This window comes from Peromyscus maniculatus, chromosome 8, assembly GCF_049852395.1.
Source record: "Peromyscus maniculatus bairdii isolate BWxNUB_F1_BW_parent chromosome 8, HU_Pman_BW_mat_3.1, whole genome shotgun sequence".
NCBI classification, from domain to species: Eukaryota; Metazoa; Chordata; class Mammalia; order Rodentia; family Cricetidae; genus Peromyscus; species Peromyscus maniculatus.
In genome coordinates, this window is record NC_134859.1 from 24,892,692 (window position 1) to 24,910,885 (window position 18,194).

At 40.2% G+C, this 18,194-nt stretch overlaps 1 protein-coding gene across 5 annotated transcripts in view; it reads right to left on the reverse strand.

Annotated features, from left to right (window-relative positions):
- Window positions 1-2,355: 2,355 nt before the first annotated feature.
- The window catches only part of Hmmr (hyaluronan mediated motility receptor), a 32,622-nt gene continuing 16,783 nt past the window's right edge, over window positions 2,356-18,194 (reverse strand). For 2 of the 5 annotated variants that reach the window (XM_006971626.4, XM_076578178.1), the window contains exons 8-18: window positions 18,060-18,134; window positions 17,119-17,294; window positions 16,562-16,710; window positions 15,247-15,461; window positions 10,575-10,691; window positions 8,947-9,093; window positions 8,342-8,494; window positions 8,146-8,245; window positions 5,350-5,526; window positions 4,207-4,369; window positions 2,356-3,305 (exon numbers count right to left, since the gene is read on the reverse strand). In XM_006971626.4, the coding sequence (XP_006971688.1) occupies window positions 3,286-3,305; window positions 4,207-4,369; window positions 5,350-5,526; window positions 8,146-8,245; window positions 8,342-8,494; window positions 8,947-9,093; window positions 10,575-10,691; window positions 15,247-15,461; window positions 16,562-16,710; window positions 17,119-17,294; window positions 18,060-18,134 (1,492 nt within the window). In that variant the 3' untranslated portion in view covers window positions 2,356-3,285. Of the gene's footprint in view, window positions 3,306-3,982; window positions 4,370-5,349; window positions 5,527-8,145; window positions 8,246-8,341; window positions 8,495-8,946; window positions 9,094-10,574; window positions 10,692-15,246; window positions 15,462-16,561; window positions 16,711-17,118; window positions 17,295-18,059; window positions 18,135-18,194 lie in introns of all 5 variants that reach the window. The other 3 variants (XR_013053219.1, XR_013053220.1, XR_013053221.1) reach the window with 3 other exon arrangements.

The window sequence follows — 18,194 nt, forward strand, 5'->3', positions numbered from 1 at the left end:
CACTGAAAAACAAAACAAGGGTTAATAAGATGAGCTCAATGGGTAAAGATATTTGCCACCGAGGTGACAACATAAGTTAGATCCCTGGAGAACCACCCCTACAAATTGTCCACTGGTCTCCAAAAGTGTGCAATGGTACATGCACATATTGCTTTAGCGATCTTACCACCAATATGCTGGCTAGAAGTTTTCACTCTTTGAATATGAATCATGCTGAATGCTGCTGCTGGCAATTTTAAGTGAGTGTCCAAGGGGAAAACTAATAAACCCAGAAGCTTAACCAGAGACTTAGGGAGCTAGGATCTCATTTTGAAGGCTCATCATTCTGTGCTTTAGCTACCAGCAGCCCTGGTCCTTGGCAGATTCTATAAATGGCTTCTGGCAGCAGAATGCACAGGCCATGGCACCTCCTGTTGTTACAACCTTCAGAGTTCAAGGTGTTGAGATCCTTAGCCCTATAGTGAAGTGTCATAAGCCTTGAACCAAGAGTGCTGGATTCTTAGCCCTTAAGCCTTGGTTGCTCTCTGGTACTCTTCTGGCCATCAGAGTCCAGTGTCTGCTCAACTCTAATTTTATGGATGTTTTCCAGCATCTTTGTGCAGTGCCTGTGAAGCCAGAAGTGGCCATGGGATCCCCCGGAACCGAGCTAGACAGTTGTTAGCTCCCGTGCAGGTGATGGGAATTGGATCCAGTCCTCTAGAAGAGCAGCTGGTGTTCTTAACCACAGAGGCATCTCTCCAGCCCTTCCTTCTCTCATCACTGCTGATCTGTCCCTTCTGTCTTGGCTGTCCTCTGATTCTTCTGCTGTCCTGATGCTATTGCCACTGTCACTGCTGCCTTTGCCGTCATCCTCTCCTTTTCTATTACCAGCTCAGTCCACTCTAATGCTTAAAAGTAGCAAGGAAGTGCCATTCAAGAGAAGCCTCTTACTGGACCTTAAGCTTAAATATGGAGGCAGCAATCAATCACAACAGCGCATGAGAACTGTGTCTTGGTTGGCATGAACATCCCTTCTTCTAGCTGTATGTGTAAGCAAGCTATTCAGCTTTACCCTGAAGGTCAGCCAGGAAATGCTTAGAATACTGGGAATTGCATGGGCTTTTGAAACCTCAAAGACCATCCCCTCACCCCCCTCACCCCCCTCACCCAGTGACAAAGATCCTCCAACAAAGTCACACCTTTTAAACCTTCCATAACAGTTCCACCAACTGGTTAGATTCAAGTACATTAGCCCATAAGACTCATTCAAACTACCACAAACGGTATGACCCCAGGGCCCTCATTTCTGTCCAGGAGATCAACTTCAAAGGATTCTATCTCCCCTCTACAACACAAACTTCACATGGTCTTTTAGAGACTTGCCACTAAGATCCAAATCAAAACAGTAACCCAGAATCATTTTCAGAGATCCATAACCAATGAATCTTCTCTGGAGGCCAGACCTCACAAGGAGAGCTGTGAACCTAGAAACTTAAATGCAATGGGAATAACAGATCCCAGGATGGCAGGGCCCAGGGATAAAATCAGCTGCTAAAGGCAAGATGTAGTCAAAAAACAATCAAAATAGTATGACTGTAAACTCACATGAGCTTAGGTAGTTAAAACTTGCTCATGAATCAGACAGGAACCCTACTAAATTTTCACTTAACCTAAATGAGCCTAAGAATTAATTCTCTCTCTCTCTCTCTCTCTCTCTCTCTCTCTCTCTCTCTCTCTCTCTCTCTCAATGTGGGTGGGGGAATTGGGTGTGGTCTTCTATCACTCTTCATCTGGTCCTTTAAGGTAGGGTCCCTAAAGCTGGGGCTTGCTGTCTCTATCACTAGGCCAGGAACCATTGAGTCCTAGTGATTCTGTCTCCACCTGTCTCAGACCTGAGGTATCAGGCATGCATCAGATGCCTAGCTTGTTACATGGGAACTGAGACTCAAACTCTGGTCCTCATGATTGTGCTGGAAGGACTCTTCATCACTGAGCCCCACAAACGACTCTGTAGATAGTGTCAGCACAAAGCCAGTAGTCTACCAAAGATCTGATTATTATGATGGTCCCCTTGTGCATATTTGCTATGATTAAAGGTTATAAATATCCACAGAATACTAGAAAAGATGACTAATATAAATTTTCAATGTTTAGACCAGGCTAGTCTTGAACTAACTCATCTGTCTGCCTCTTCACCAGAGTGCTAGGATTAAAGGTGTGTGTCACTAACCCTGGCATAAATAAACCTTTGAAAGAAATAAATAAGACGTATCATTTATGATTCTGGGGACAAATTCAGAGGGGAGGTAAACACAATTAAATACATCGTAAATAGAAGCAATATTGTAACTTCATTAAATAAAAGTTGAATCACTGTTTGGGTGTTATGAGTTCCCATGACTTTATTTTATATTACACACATATTCAGAGAATATGCAGGTGCCATAGTCTTTAAAAATCTAGTATGTACAGTTTTTCAGACTTCCTTGAGCCTGGGCATGGGGTACTTTGCCTTTAATCCCAGCAATTGGAAAGCAGAGAGGCAGGTGGATCTCTGAGTTCAAGGCCAGCCTGGTCTACAGAGGGAGTTCCAGGACAGCCAGAGCTACACAGAGAAATCCTGTCTCACAACCCCCTGGCCCCCCAAAAAAAACCAGATTTCCAGTCTATCTAAAAATTAACAGACTAATCTTTAAAAAAATGTAGGGTTATAGGCCAAGATACATGTTTTAGTTTAGAACTAGAATTGGGATAGAGTCAAGGAATCTGGAAACGATTAAATAACCCAGTGACTTTGATTAAACAAACACAAGGTTACTGTCGAGTTCAAGGTGCTCTTATTCCTATGGGAAGTGATGAGGAGACCAGAGCGAGCATGATGAGCCAATCAAAACAGATGCAGGAGCAAGGCAAAGTGCTTGAGCCTTTCCACTCTTCATCAGAATTTAAAGAACTCTAAAATCAAGCTAAAAACATAGGGGGAAGAGGGGGAAAATTTTAATACTGATCTTTAAAAAAAAAAGTTGATTTTTATGGTAGTGTAATGTAAGCTGCAAAGCAAATAAGGTGGCTCAGAACGAGGTGATAAAGGTAAAGATTAAGGAGACACATAATGAAAATAAAATGTCAAACGACATTTCCATAACAAATGCTGAATGTCCTTTCATATACCTAAGAATAGGCAGTAGAAATTGAATATATTATATAATATATACTATAAACATAATATCAGGAACAATGAAGAAAATCATCTTCAACAGGTATTTCAGATGTATACTTCCATGATCCTTGATGTTGCATCAGAATTCAGCAGCAGTTTGTGTTGCCTGAAAAGAATATCACAAAGAGCTATAAGAATTTTATATTAAAACTACTTAGCCAGGCGTGGTGGCACACGCCTTTAATCCCAGCACTTGGGAGGCAGAGGCAGGTGGATCTCTGTGAGTTCGAGGCCAGCCTGGACTACCAAGTGAGTTCCAGGAAAGGCGCAAAGCTACACAGAGAAACCCTGTCTCGAAAACATACATACAAACAAACAAACAAAACAAAAACTACTAACCAATGATCTAGGCTGTGGCTGTAGCTCAGGTACAACACTTGCCTAGCATGTTGAAGGGCCAAGATTCAAATCCTTGAAAACCAAACTAAACCAAACCAAATTCCTAAGTCATTCAAACTAAAACCAGACCTATGTTCTTGAAAACAGAGGAATCAATGTTTATATTCTGTACAATACTATAATACATATACATGTATTATATGAATACACACACACACACACACACATACACTATTGCAAGCAATTAAGGCTTATTTGTGAAATATATAAAGATTCTGTCAAGAGAAAAATTATTTCTCTAAAACTGAAATTTAAAAAATTATTATGAAGCTATGACTCAGTTAGGTTACACTGTGAGCCGTGTAGAGGGATTGGCCTTTGGCAAGCCACATGCAGTCCAGAGGAGCTAAGGAGGGATGCTAGTAGGAGCAATAAAAGAAAGACTTCAAGGAAGATGTAGTCTGAATGGGGCTTGAAGGACAGGGCATCTAGATAGACAGAAGCAGAGGAAAGGAGGAAAGTGGTGTTGATACATCTTCTTTATTAGAAGATAACAAAGTTTCAGTTTATAAAAAAGTTAAATCACCAACTGCTGTGAAAGCAAAAGAGACAGAGAGCGAGAATTAACAGGTACATAAATACTCTATCTTATTTTATTATTATTTTACCTTCTTTTAATGGGGTTTTGGGGACAAAATTCTCTTTACTTTCATGCTGAAAAGCCTTGGAAGGGTCGAAGTGTTTGATACCCAGAGCTTTATTCAATTCTCCCTGAAGTCTGAGCTCATTTTGTTTCCTTTTAACAAGCTGAGATCGGAGTTTTGACACCTCCTAAGTAAGAAAAACATAAATAATCACTAAAGCACACAGTGGTAAAATGTGTTATCACTGTTGCAGACATGTTGTTCGAATCTTTGATGGTCTTATAATAAAAAACCCAGAGCTAGATTATCAGGGTGAAAGCTGAAAGATCGGAGAAGCAGAACAGCCAGCCACTAGTTCTTACCTCTACAAAATCCTCAGTCTAAAGAGAATGAGTTCCTGTTTCCTCCCACCATATATACCTTTCTCTGCCATGCCATATTACTTTCTGGGATTAAAGGCATGTGTCAGCACTGCCTTGATGTTTCTCTCATGTAGCCCAGTGTGGCCTTGAACTCACAGAGATCCAAATGGATCTCTGCCTTCTGACTGACAGGAGTAAAGGTGTGTGCCACCACTGCCTGACCTCTGTGTCTAATTTAGTGGCTGGTTCTGTCCTCTGATTCTCAAGCAAGCTTTATGGAGGTACACATTATATCACCATACAGACATATTCCAAAAAGTTGCTTATGTATCATAGCTAATGGCAAAAATAACTATTACATATTCAGTAAGATTGAATTCCAAAGTGATCTGGAACAGCCCACACAAAGTAAACAAAGCATTTTAAATTTTCTTTTCTTCTACAGTTATGAGTATACTTTTCTGATCAAGAGTGAACTGAAAATAATTTGCCTCCAAATCAACTTTCGGCTTGGCAGAGTAACAGGCTGTAGTAGGCTTCCTAGTAAAACTAAAGAGTATAAAAAAGCAACCAGTTATGTTCTTCATCTAGAAATTGTCCTCCTGAAAGTACAATAACAAAGGAAGAAACATGTAAAACTTCATACAGTCTTCCAACTCTAGCAGCAATTATAAAGCTAAGTAAAACTGAACATCCATCTGGTCAACACTGAGTAAGTCCATTCATTCTCAGGTGAATTTTCCCCGATAAATTGTTAAAGTTTCTGGTTGTTAGTATATCTGAATATAAGTGTTATTTTACAAACCGATTTGAGTTGGCTATTTTCATCTTTCAATTTCACAACATGCTTGATTTTTTGCTTTAGATTCTGGTGACCCAGCAGCTCTGCATATGAGTCTCTTATTTTATTTAGCTGTTCCTGAGTTGCACCATGTTCATTCAACAACGCCTGCTTCTCTGCTTCAAATGCATCCAGTTGTTGCTGGAAAAGATATATATGTATATATTTATTTTTTTTAATGAAACTAAGACTTAAAATTGTTGAACTTGTGCATCCTTCTGCTTCTACACCAACACCAGAAATTAAAAGCATTTGCAATCATGTCTGGCCTAAAACTTTTAAATCTTATTAAGTTCATATAAAGCATAAATAAAAATAATATAACAAGCAGAACTCCCACTTTTCTTGAAGGCTCTATAAACTCAAGAAAATCTTTTAAGCTTTGCATTTTTTTATCTTAAGTATCATCAAAAGAAAAGCAATAGAGTCAGCAGCTTTCTTAATCTATCAGCAAAGTATCAACTTTATAACCGATATCTGCTTCCACTCCTTTTTTGTTTGTAGGCTTTTTTGTTACTGTTTTTGAGATAAGGTCTCACTATGTAGTCCTGACTATCCTGGAACACACTATCAGGGTGGCCTTGAACTTTATCTATCTGCCTCTGCCTCCTGGGTGCTGGGATTAAAAAAGCACATGCCCACCACCTTTTCTTTATAAAAAGATGAGGGTATTGCCAATATGATTGTCTATCGCTATAAATTCAGCATTCAGAAGGCAGAAGCAGGAGGATCGGGAATTCAAGGCCATGTCCAGCTACACAGAAAGTTCCAGGCCAGCCTAGGGTCTAAAGGAAACAAAGATAGTCAGACATGAGGCTGATACTCATAATGCTAGAACCTGGTACTGGAGGAGCACTTCAGATCCCAGGCCAGGCTGTGTGGCACATTGAGTACCAGGTCAGTTTGGGTTATAGAGCAAGACTTCATCTGAAAACCAAAGGATGAACTATAGTACAAAAATCAGGAGAGTAACTTGAGAAATACTGAGATAGAGCATATCAAAATACACACCACAGAGTAACAAGTGAATGATTGATGTTCCTACCAGGAGAGCCTTCAGGACCACTAATTTCAAGTTGTTTATTAGAAAGCACTTCTTATAACTACATTAAAATTGAATGTCTACTAAAATTGTCAATTGTATTTCAATAAAGCTAGAGAAATTATAAATCAAAATATTTAGCTCGTTACTTTCGGTTTCATTCTTTTTATGTAGTGCTGGAAATTGAACTCTGGACCTTGTACGTGCCAAGCACACTCTACTTGAGTTCATCCCCAGATAATTTTTTTTTTTTTTTTTTTTTTAAAATTTCAAGACAGGATTTTTCTGTGTAGTCCTGGCTGTCCTGGAACTAAATCTGTAGACCAGGTTGGCCTCTTAACTCAGAGATCTGCCTGCCTCTGCCTCTCAAGTGCTGGGTACCAGATAAAATTTGAAAACTGTTAATATGCAGTTAAGGTGTAAGCATGACTACATAGTGAAGAGATACTGCAGAAGCACCAAGTCACAGCCAAGACTAACAGGGGAGAAATACATTCTTAAAATAGATCCAAGTAAGCTTATTTCTTTATTTTTACTTTATTTTATGTATATGTGGATTTTGTCTGCTGTATGTCTCTGCACCATCATGCCCATGGAGACCGAAGAAGGTGTCGGATACCCTGTAACTGGAGTTACAGCCAGTTGGGAACTACCACGTGGGTGCTAAAAATTGAACCTGGGTCCTCTGGAAGAGCAGGTAGTACTCTTAACCACTGAGACATCTCTCCAGCCTGCAAAAAGTTTAATTATACTTTCTTAAAAAGAAAATTAAAGAATAGGCTGGGAGCAGAGAAGTAGCTCAGTGGAAGAACATAGTATCTATGAGGACCTGGACTCAAAGCCCAGTAATGTCAATAAATAAATAAATTGAAAAGGAAAAGAGAGATGTTAGTGTGAAACAGATCTCTAATTTCCTGGGAAGAGCTTCCTCTGAGCTTTAAATTTGGTGCCCTGTATCTGATATGAGTTATAACCTTTAAGCTGGGCAGAGAAATGGCTCAGGAGGTAAAGGCTCACTGTCAAGTCTGATGACCCAAGTTCCTTTACTGGGACCCACAGTGTAGACAGAGAGAATGAATTCCTGCCATTTGTCCCCTGACCTCCACAAATATAATAATCATGTATACACACACACACACACACACACACACACACACTAAAAAAGACATTTCAAAACATATCTGTTCCGTAGAGATGACTTTAGCTTACACTTCTGCCAGGAGCAGTCGTGCACACACCGTTAGTCCCAGCACTCGGGAGGCAGAGGCAGGTGGATGTCTGTGAGTTTGAGGCCAACCTGGGCTACAGAGTGAATTCTAGGACAGTCAGGGATGTTACACAGAAAAACTCTGTCTCAACACTGCCTCCAAAAAAACAACCACTGCTATGAGTTACAAAATAGAGGCTTCAGTTTTCACACATGTATGTAACTTGTTCAAAATAGGCATTTTCTACTAACGATCCATTCTAGTCAGTATTTTCGTGGCATATCTTTGGGCTCTTTATGATAAACTAAATAACAGACCTCTCCACCTCAATGTTGTATTTACATATCTATATCTGTATAAAGTAATGATTATAAATGCTTGTTTAAAAAGGGGAAGTGCAAATGTGAATTTAACAAGAAGTTGTAGATTTTCAACACCATACACAAACTCCTTTGTTACAAATAAGTATTTATGCTTCTAAAAACAAAGGTTTAATTATAAGCAACAAACCTGAAAAGGTTTAGTCTTATTATACAGCTCTTCATAAAGGAGACGCCACTTGTTACTCTCCACAGTTAATTCTGTCAATGCAGTTTCTTTCTCTGCTTTTCTGTATGGGGAAATTAAGTTAAAAAAATCATGTTTTTCAATTTATTAGAGAAAAACCAATGCATTATATGGCACTCAAGGTCTAAGCCAGAATTACCTCGCTTCCTCCTCTTCGAGTTGCTTCTTAAAATCTTCATCCTGTTGTCTGAGTTGATTTTGCAGATCAGTTATTTTCTTAAGAGACGAAGATGTGATTTCTTTAATTTCTGCTTCTTTCAATGTTGATCTGTTCTGCAGATCTAGAAGCATCCTTAGATTTGAGAAAAAAGAATCCACTAAACATCTGATAGACATTTCAATTTTTATCCCTTTCTTTTCGGGGGGAAAAAAATACAAAGCAGTAGAAGAAATTCTTAAAAATTGTAATCCTGAGCCGGGCGATAATCCCAGCACTCGGGAGGCAGAGCCAGGCGGATCTCTGTGAGTTCGAGGCCAGCCTGGGCTACCAAGTGAGCTCCAGGAAAGGCGCAAAGCTACGCAGAGAAACCCTGTCTCGAAAAACCAAAAAAAAAAAAAAAATTGTAATCCTGACTAGATGTGGCAGGCTTTGCCTTTAATTGCAGCACTTGGGAGGCAGAGTCAGGCAGAGGCCAGCCTGCACTATATGGCAGGTTCCAGCCAAGTCTACATAGTGAGACCCCGTCTCAAAACAAAACAAAAAGCTGTAAGTTTTTTCTTTAACAGAACATTTGTGTTACTCACCTTGCATATTCTTGATTTGTGCTCTCAGCTGTCAACAGCTGGTGTTGAACATCTTCTACACCTTTTTCAGCCATGGCTACTTTTTCTTGTAGAGTCAGTTTCTCCAGCTTAAGATCTTCTATTTCTTTAAGTGTTGATGCTTTATAGCTTATCAGAAAAAAAAAAAGTTAACACTTTTTCTTCCTACTGTATACGTAACGAAGTGTAGATTTGATATACTTCTTAGCAGAAGAAAAAACTTTATAATATATTCATGTACTGACACAGGTAAGAATTCAGTACTCTGAGGTAAAAGTTTACATAATATTTTCTGTTCGACATATGTGCAGTGTCCAAAGATCCAGAATATGACATCTGATACCCTTAAACTACACATATGACTGAGACACCACGTGATGTTGGGAATTGAACCTGGGTCCTTTGGAGGAGCACTTGGTGCCCTTAACCACTGAGCCAACTCTCTAGCGCCCTTGACCTTTTTGAAAAAGGAAAATAGGGCTAGGATGTGGTGGCACACACCTTCAATCCCAGCACTTGGGAGGCAGAGGCAGGTGGATCTCTGTGAGTTGAAGGCTAGTTTGGTCTACATAGATAATTCCAGGACAGTCAGAACTATACAGAGAGAGTCTGCCCCAGTCACCCAAAAAAGGAAAATAGGAAGGATGCGGTAGGAGTACAATATGAAATAACTATATGAAAATTACATTATCCCAAGATGATTCCGAGAAGATAGACTGTGAGAAGAATAGAATGTTGTGCTACAAAAGCGCTGGGAATGAGTGCTCTTGGGGAGGTAAAGGTGACGGTCAATGGAATTGTTTTCTTTTTAACTTCTGCATTTAAAAATGACTGCACATCAAAATATATTCATATTGACTGAAAACATTTCTAATTTTCTCTTTTTCATTCCAACATAGGATCACACTATATTGGACTAGAAATCACTGTGTAGCTTGGTCTGGCCTCAAACTTACTGTAATTCTGCTTTAAAATTTTCAAGGGAAAGAGTACAGGTGTGAGTCACCAACCCTAGCCAACAAAAATTAAGAGACAAGGAAGAAATGATACTATATGGTCACTGAAGGCTAAAAAGACTAAAATATTAGCTTCCACCCACAGAGGAGCATTCCTGCAATACCAACACTCAAAGGTTAAGGCAGGACTTGTGTTTGAGGCCAGCCTGGGCTATAAAGGTAGTACCAGGCTAACCAATGCTATTATAGCAAGAGTATCTAAGGAAGAGGGGTAATGGGTGTGGCAGAGGGAAAGAAAAGCAACCAAGAAACTTAAGAAATTATTAAATAGTCAGGGAGATACGATAAGTTTACGTGCTCCTAAGTCAGATGAAGCTAGAAGAGCCTTTGATGTTTTTTTCAAAAGATACTATCAGGAAAGTAAGATAGTGGTGCTAACGGTTGCCTTTAGTTTGAACAGGATGGTAGGAAAAGAAACATTTATATAAGTACAGGAAGATTACCAGATGACACCAAGTGCCCATTTACAGCCAGTCATCATGGAATTTAAAGTAATGGCAATCATCTCTATGGATTGCTTTGTTCTTAGATTTCTGTAGGTAAACACTCCTCCCCACTCACATATTCCATAGTGAACACTACAAAGAAAGATACCTTTCCAATTGAGCAGTAATGTCTCTAAGATCTTGCACTGTATCATTATACCTCTCCTGTAAAGTCAAGGTGTCATGGATGTGAGCAGCATTACTTTTCTCCAGCTCAACTTCTTTCCTAAGAACACGAAAAAAATGACAAAAGATCAGAAATTGTGCACCATATATCTCATACAATTCTTCACAATAGCTGGTATGTAATTTAAAGACATACATTTATGACTTAATCTCATAGCATGATGGTTTTACTAACTTATTTACTGACTTCTTCTATATATACTTTCTACTGTATTTCCTTTCATATCTCCTGCATTGTGCAGGCAATTTAGAGGAAAGAACAAAAAAACCAATGTTACAGAATAGTCAGGTCTAAAGGCTGAATGTGTGGCTGGAGAGATGGCTGAGAGGTTAAGAGCACTGACTACTCTTCCAGAGGACATGGGTTCAATTCCCAGCACCCACATGGCAGCTGTCTTTAATGCCAGTTTCAGGGGACCCGACACCCATGGCAAAACCACCAATTCACATTAAAATAAATAAAATAAAATAAAAAAATAAATAAAGACTGAATGCAATGCCAGCTAAAAGCACCTAGACTTAATGAAGTTTAATTCCCTGTATTGAGATAATAAATACTATACAAAGTTAAAGACACTTCACATTAAAAAATCTTTTGAAAAGTAATTATAGTACTAATGTGTATTTTTGATGATATGATTAATCCATAACTGCCATTATTATTCAATTTTGTTTGAGATAAGATCTTGCTATATTTAGCCCAAGCTGGCCTTGAGCTCACAATCCTCTCAGCCCACCAAGTGGAAAGATAGAACATGCCCAACACTAACAAAATCTTCAGTTTTGTACAGTAGCAAAATAGGTTTTAAGTCATTTTTCTGAATGCATACTACAAATTTCAAGTATCTTTTTCAAATATTGCATATTATTAAAGTTCTGTAAGGTCGAGCCAGCCGGGGTTCTCAAGGGGCATTTGGGCCTTATTATATATGATAAAGAAACACGTGGTGGAGAAATGAGAGAGGTAAAAGTGGAGTGGTTCATGCCCTGTGGAAAGATGCAGAAAGAAGAAATGAAGATGGTGAGGAGTGGGCAGATGCTGGAGGCCTGCTTGCTAGCTAGGGCCATGGTCATGTCCAGGCTGAGCAGCTGCCGAGGGCCATGTCTGGGTCCCTGGTCCTACAGTAGCCAGGCTCTGTTTTGCTGTCCATGGCTCCGACTGGCCATCAAGTGCCATGCTAATTCTAGTGGTCTGGGCCTTCCTGGTGCTGTTTGCCTCCACAAACCACGTTGCTGCTGGGGCTGAACCGATCTGGGTAACCTTTGTCATCACATGGGGCCATGGGGACAACCAGACCCACACTGCTGCCGAGGACCATGACTGGGTCCATGGTTCTACCATGGCTTGGGTCTGTGCTGAAATCTGGGTTCTGATTGCCACCAAAGGACACAAAGAGACCCAGAGCTGGGGCCACAACCTGAGGCCTTGGTGGTGTCCAGCAGCCATGTGGCCGCCAGAACCATCACAACCTTTGTGGCTATTCCTTCTACCCAGAGGCAGGATGTCCTCCGGGCCCGAGCTGCTGCACAGGGCCATGTCTGGGTCCATGGTCCAGCTGCAGCTGGGGTATATGTTGATGTCTGTGGCCCCATGTGAGATGAAGTTAGAGGGCCATGCTGAGCCAGCCCTGCCTTTCACTGACCCTGGGAGAGTTGGCCTTGCCTCTTACTGGACACTACAGCAAGAGAGCTGGACCCTGCACTCGGGAGAGATGGCCCAACCCCTCAACACAGGTAAGGGTAGACCTACCCTGAGGGTATACACGTAGGGGAGTTGACTCCACCCCCTCACTGGAGGTGGGTGGTCCCAATGGCCTGGACTGACCAGTTTGGCTACCATGCAGGCCCACAACTGGGCCTTGGGTTGTCCCACCCTAGCATCTACCCTATGTAGGACCTGTTGGAATTCATAAAGGGGACCAGTCCTGTGATACCAGTAAGACCTCTAAGACTCGGGGTGGACACAGGATATCCCAGAAGAGTTTCAGTGAGGATCCAGTGATGATGGTGTGCCAGAAGCCAGAGGCCTTGAACCAGGCCAATGACTCATTACAATGAACATTTGCCAATATAGCTGATGTGATACACCAAAGCCTCTAATGCCACTAGGACAAATGAAGAGGTGTTGGAGAGGCAGGAAAGAAAAAGCAAAGAGGTTTTTCTGTGGTTGTTTTTGCTTTTGCTTTTGTTTGCTTGCTTGCTTTGTTTTGTTTTCTTTTGTGGGGGCATGGCAAGGATGAGGAGAGGATGTGGGGGGAACTGGGAGGTGAGCAGAATTGGGGTGCATGATATGAAACTCCCAGAGTCAATAAAGAAGTTAAATAAAAAAAACGCTCTACCATGTTTGGATAGGATATGAGTTTATGAAGGATCTCTAAAATAGAGTGAAGGAAAAGTAAGCACTGCTCAATTCTAAGTGGAACAGTCAAATAAGACAGGTCACTGCACAGTGAGGAGACCACAGTCAATTAAGACATAGCAGGTCACTGCCCAGTGAGGAGACCACAGTCAAGTTAAGACAGAGCAGGTCACTGCACAGTGAGGACCACAGTCAATTAAGACAGAGCAGGTCACTGCACAGTGAGGAGACCACAGTCAAGTAAGACAGAGCAGGTCACTGCACAGTGAGGACCACAGTCAATTAAGACAGAGCAGGTCACTGCACAGTGAGGAGGATCACAGTCAAGTAAGACAGAGCAGGTCACTGTACAGTGAGGAGAACCACAGTCAAGTAAGACAGAGCAGGTCACTGCACAGTGAGGACCACAGTCAAGCAAGACAGAGCAGGTCACTGCACAGTGAGGACCACAGTCAAGCAAGACAGAGCAGGTCACTGCACAGTGAGGAGGATCACAGCACAAACAACCAAATGCTACTAAGTGGTTTGTTATAAAAATATTTTTCCTTTTCCCTGGGAAGACTGACTTTCAGTTTTTGTTTTTTTTTAATGTAAGCCTAAAATGTGTAGTCTAAGAAGGACCTTAGAGGACAGCAGCTCACAGGGCACCTAATGAAGAGAATATGAAGGCGTTCGTAAAAGCCATTTTTCTTGGAATTACACAGCTAACTAGTCAAGCTAGCAAATAAAGCTCTTGTGAAATCAGAACCCCCTTTAGAAAATGGGTTATCTACTCAACTTTTCCAGGTTCCCATTCTCCAAAACCAGCTGCAATTTAGAACAATCCCCACAACACCTTTGTACTGCTCCCCGAAAGAGGGTACACAAAACCCTGGGGTGCCTCTTCGTCATGAATTACAAAAAAACCCAGAAGAGATTACTGAGTACTCAACAGGGGCAGGCGTGAGATACAGGTTCATATCCCATCCATAGCAGCTTGCTACTTTGATGGGATTTCAGGAACTTAATTGATAAGACGTATTGTAGTTTAAATTCAAGAACCAAATTACCAGGACCAGATAAAGAATCTGCTGTGCAGCCTTATGACTTGTGTCTGTCCCTGAAAGCCATGGTAGAGAAGACTGACTCCTGAGATTTATCCTCTGATCTCTATCCATGCCTGACTCACACATACACACACCACATGGACCTGCCCACAGTAATACATTTAAAAAATATTTTTAAAGTAAATAATAAAAATTAAAAATAAAAGAATAAAATTGTTAAATTTTAATTCAAATGCATGTGTTGAAAAATAAAGTTGTAAGAAGTAATATGAAATGATATAAAACTGAGATATTAGGATATTAGTTTTTCTTTTAATAAGAATGTTGTTTTTGAACGTTGACCAGCAAACTATAATTGTTCTTTTTTTTTTTTTTTTTTTGAGAGCGGTCCATTCTACAACATTGGCTGGCCTCAAGCTCAGGGCTGTCTTCTTGCCTCAGCCTCAGTAGTGCTGGGATTACACTCATGAGCCACTATGACTTGGCCCCATTTTGTTTTCTGATTGTTCTACGAGGCAAGACTGTCCGAGGAGGTAAAAGCACTTTTCAACCTTAGTGATCTGAGTTATAGCCTGTGGACCCCCACTTGGTGGAAGAGAAGCAACTCCTGAAAGTTGTCCTCTGACATCCACATGCATACAGTCATGTGTGCCTGCCCATGTGTGTACACATGCATAAATCAATGAAGTGTTTATAGTCTCTCAAAAAAAGCTATTTAAAAATTAAAAGGCTTAGATGTTTCCAGATCTAAAACACTATTTTACTGCTGGTGTACAAAGACTCTTGGAAGATGGAGTAGCAAAGAAGCATGCAAACTAAGGGCTCCCTTTTGTTCTTTTTTTTTTTTTTTTTTTTTTGAGGCAAAGTTTCACTATTATGGCCCAATACCATGAACTCAATGTGCAATTCAGATGAACTTCAAACTCATCATCCTCCTGCCTTAACCTCTTGGGTCCTGGGAAGTAAAAGTGTGCTAGGCAACACTTACTTTGACTGCCATACCTGCTTACATATGTATGTGTGTGGTGTTAAGTGTGAGCATATGTATACTCTTACCATGCCTTCCTCTGTATCCTTCCTTACCTTGTAAGATAATTCCAGCCTCCATGCACATACATAGGTGACAAGAGAATTCTAAGAAAACAGTTTATAGTTCAAGTCCCACGTAACAAGACCCTATTAATACGCACTCTCTCAGCAGTTCGTCCAGCCGTTTTAGCTGCTCAGTGGTTGACCTTGCCTCCTCTTCCAGCTGTTTAACCAGCCTTTCACTCTGGTCCTCCTTCTGCTGCACCGCATCCAGCTCCTCCAGGGCAAGCTTTAACTCTTCTCTAAGGATGTTCTTCTCGGAAGCCATTTCCTCTTGAAAAGAGCAGAGCTGCTGCTGAAGACGAGCAGACAATTCCTGCATTCAGACAGGCAAGCACAAGATGATTAGACGTGGCCTCAGGACCTCTCTCGGAGACAAAAAGTGCAAGACAGATAATGAAGTATGGCAACTAAACTAGAAAGCTTAAAGGACACACAAAAACATACATTCCATATTCACGTTCTCCATATTTTATAATTGAACTCTGTGGAAAATGCAGTCTCTAGCTTTTTTAGTGTAAACCATCACACCACTTTCTTTATACCTGCTTTACAATTGGCTTATATGTATACTTCAATCTACTCTATTCAAATGATAAAAGTATATTATGATCTCACTGTTACATAAAATACACATTTCAAAGTTTTATAAAACATTATCATTGAGGGGAAAAAAAATCTAGATTTAAGTGAAGTGAGTATTAGTTTTCACTAGTGCCTATCCCAATCTGTTTTTCCTTTCCAGAGATAACTTTCAGGTTAGAGTACATATTGCCCATATATTTTCATACATGTATACATTGGGGAGGAGTCTATGCTATATTTTCTGTAAATGTAAAAATATTTTTAAAATCATAGAAGCAGTTGAGATCTTTCTGGGTCAGTATATATTAACCTACTGAACCCCTTTCATTGCCTGTTGCCCCAAAATACAGTATCACATTAGTGCCATGTCCATTCCTACTGAGTCAACCTTCACCAAAGTCTAACAGTGAAATGGTTTAGTTTCTGGACACCTTGTTAATGAAGATTTCTATTCCACTGATTACTACAGAGAAATCCTCTTTTCAGGTTTACAAATTATCGGAATGTTGTGTTAGAATCATCTACTTCTATCCCCTGACCATGTTTTTTGTTTGTTGGTATTTTCTAGTGGGCTTTTCCCCCCTCACTGATATGTAAAATGTTCTTTGTGTAACTTGCATGTTCAAATTGTTTTCCTTTTTTCCTATTGTTAGATATCCTTTTTAAGATAATTATAAATACCTATCCTGTCTACTTGAAAGAAATGTGTACCAGTATCTGTGGCTAAATGTTCAAAGTATACCCACAGAGGTTTTCTGACATAAAGGAAAAATGATATTTAAATAAGTAGCTTTTTAAAAAAACAAAACAAAATTAAATGTAGTTAACTACCTTCTCTTGTTGTAGAAGTGACTCAATTTCCAATTCTTTTTGTTGCAGCTTTTCACATTCTTGTTTTTCCAGAACAAGCTTCTCTGTTACAATCTGGATCTCAGCACTGAGACTTTCAGCCCTTTCTCTGTCTTTGTTGACAAGATCGTCTATAAAAGGAAAGCACGAGACATTCCAGAACCAAATACTAATGCTAAGGGATTCAGTTCACCGAATATTTCACCCCATTGCTTTAGCACACTACACAGAGAGGGGGGAAGATTATAGTCATTACCTTATCACATAAGCTACACAGATACGTTAGTGTTGAGTTTGCACTGATTATGAAATGGCCACCCACAGCAGAAGTCATCAGCTACTATAACTACTTCCAATCAAAGAATATAATGTGTTGAAATAAAAACAAACACTATAGCATTATAAAACTTCCCAAATACAGCACATGGGCTTTTTGGTATTCACATAATTATGAAAAATGTTGTTGTCATACAGCCATGCATTTTTTATAGACAGTACCTAAGCTTTACTGAAGTGAAATCATATGAATAGCATAATACCTCTTTCCGTTTCAAGCAGCTGACATTTAACAGTCAGGTCTTCTATTTGCTTAGAAAATGTGAGGGTTTCCTCAAGAGATCGCTGAAGACATACAATTTTGTGGTCCTTCTCTTTCAAATCTTCTTCTAACTGGGCAATATCAAGTTTGTACTTTTCCACTTGATCAGATGCACAACTGCATTAAAAATATTATGATGAGAATACCTCTTTAGGTACTGAAAAAACATGTTCAACAAAATAAGGTGCTCTTGTTTTGTATGAGCAAAACAATTTTGATACTGAATCCAGGACTTCCCAAATGCCAGGCAAGTGCTCTACCAACAAAGTTATATCCCCAGCCAGTAAGGTCCATTTTACTTATTAACTTTTCAATTATTTTCTTATTCAACATGTATGAGGGTTTTACCTGCCTGAATGTCTGTGCACCACACAGTGTGCAATGCCCAGAGGCCACCAGCTAAGATTTCCCTGGGGCTAGACTTATGTATGGTTATGGGTGCTGGGAATTGAACTGGGCCTTCTGGAAGAGTGTGGTAGCCCATCTGGACTTCCTGTTAGCTTTGCCCAGCAGGTCTGCATAAAGAGGATGACTGGACCACAGACCTGAGGACCAGGTGCTTGGAAGGGTCTACACTTGGCTCTATCTAGCAGGGGGAGGTCCTTTGCTCCTCCCCTTGGCATTGTCATAAAAGCCCTTTGGAATAAAGTTCTGGGCTGGTGGATGAAGACCCAGGCCCTCCCGAGGCTATCCTGTGTCTTTCCTCTCGTTGTCGTCGTCATCGTCTAGGTATCTCTTTCTAGCTAGTATTTCTCACTACTCAAGAGCACCCTGGGATGTAAAAGTGGTGGCTGGTCTGCCACAGAAGAGCAGCCAGTGCTCTTAACCACTGAGCAACTTCTCCAGCTTGGAAGATAATTTTAAAGCTACTATTTATATTACCTAATTTCTTCGATGTATTCTAAGAGTTTTTCTGTTTCAGATTTTTCATCAATCTTTTCTTTCTCTACAGAAACTCTGAAAAGAAACACAAGGAAGTATATACATATGGTTCATTTATTTAATAATCATACATAG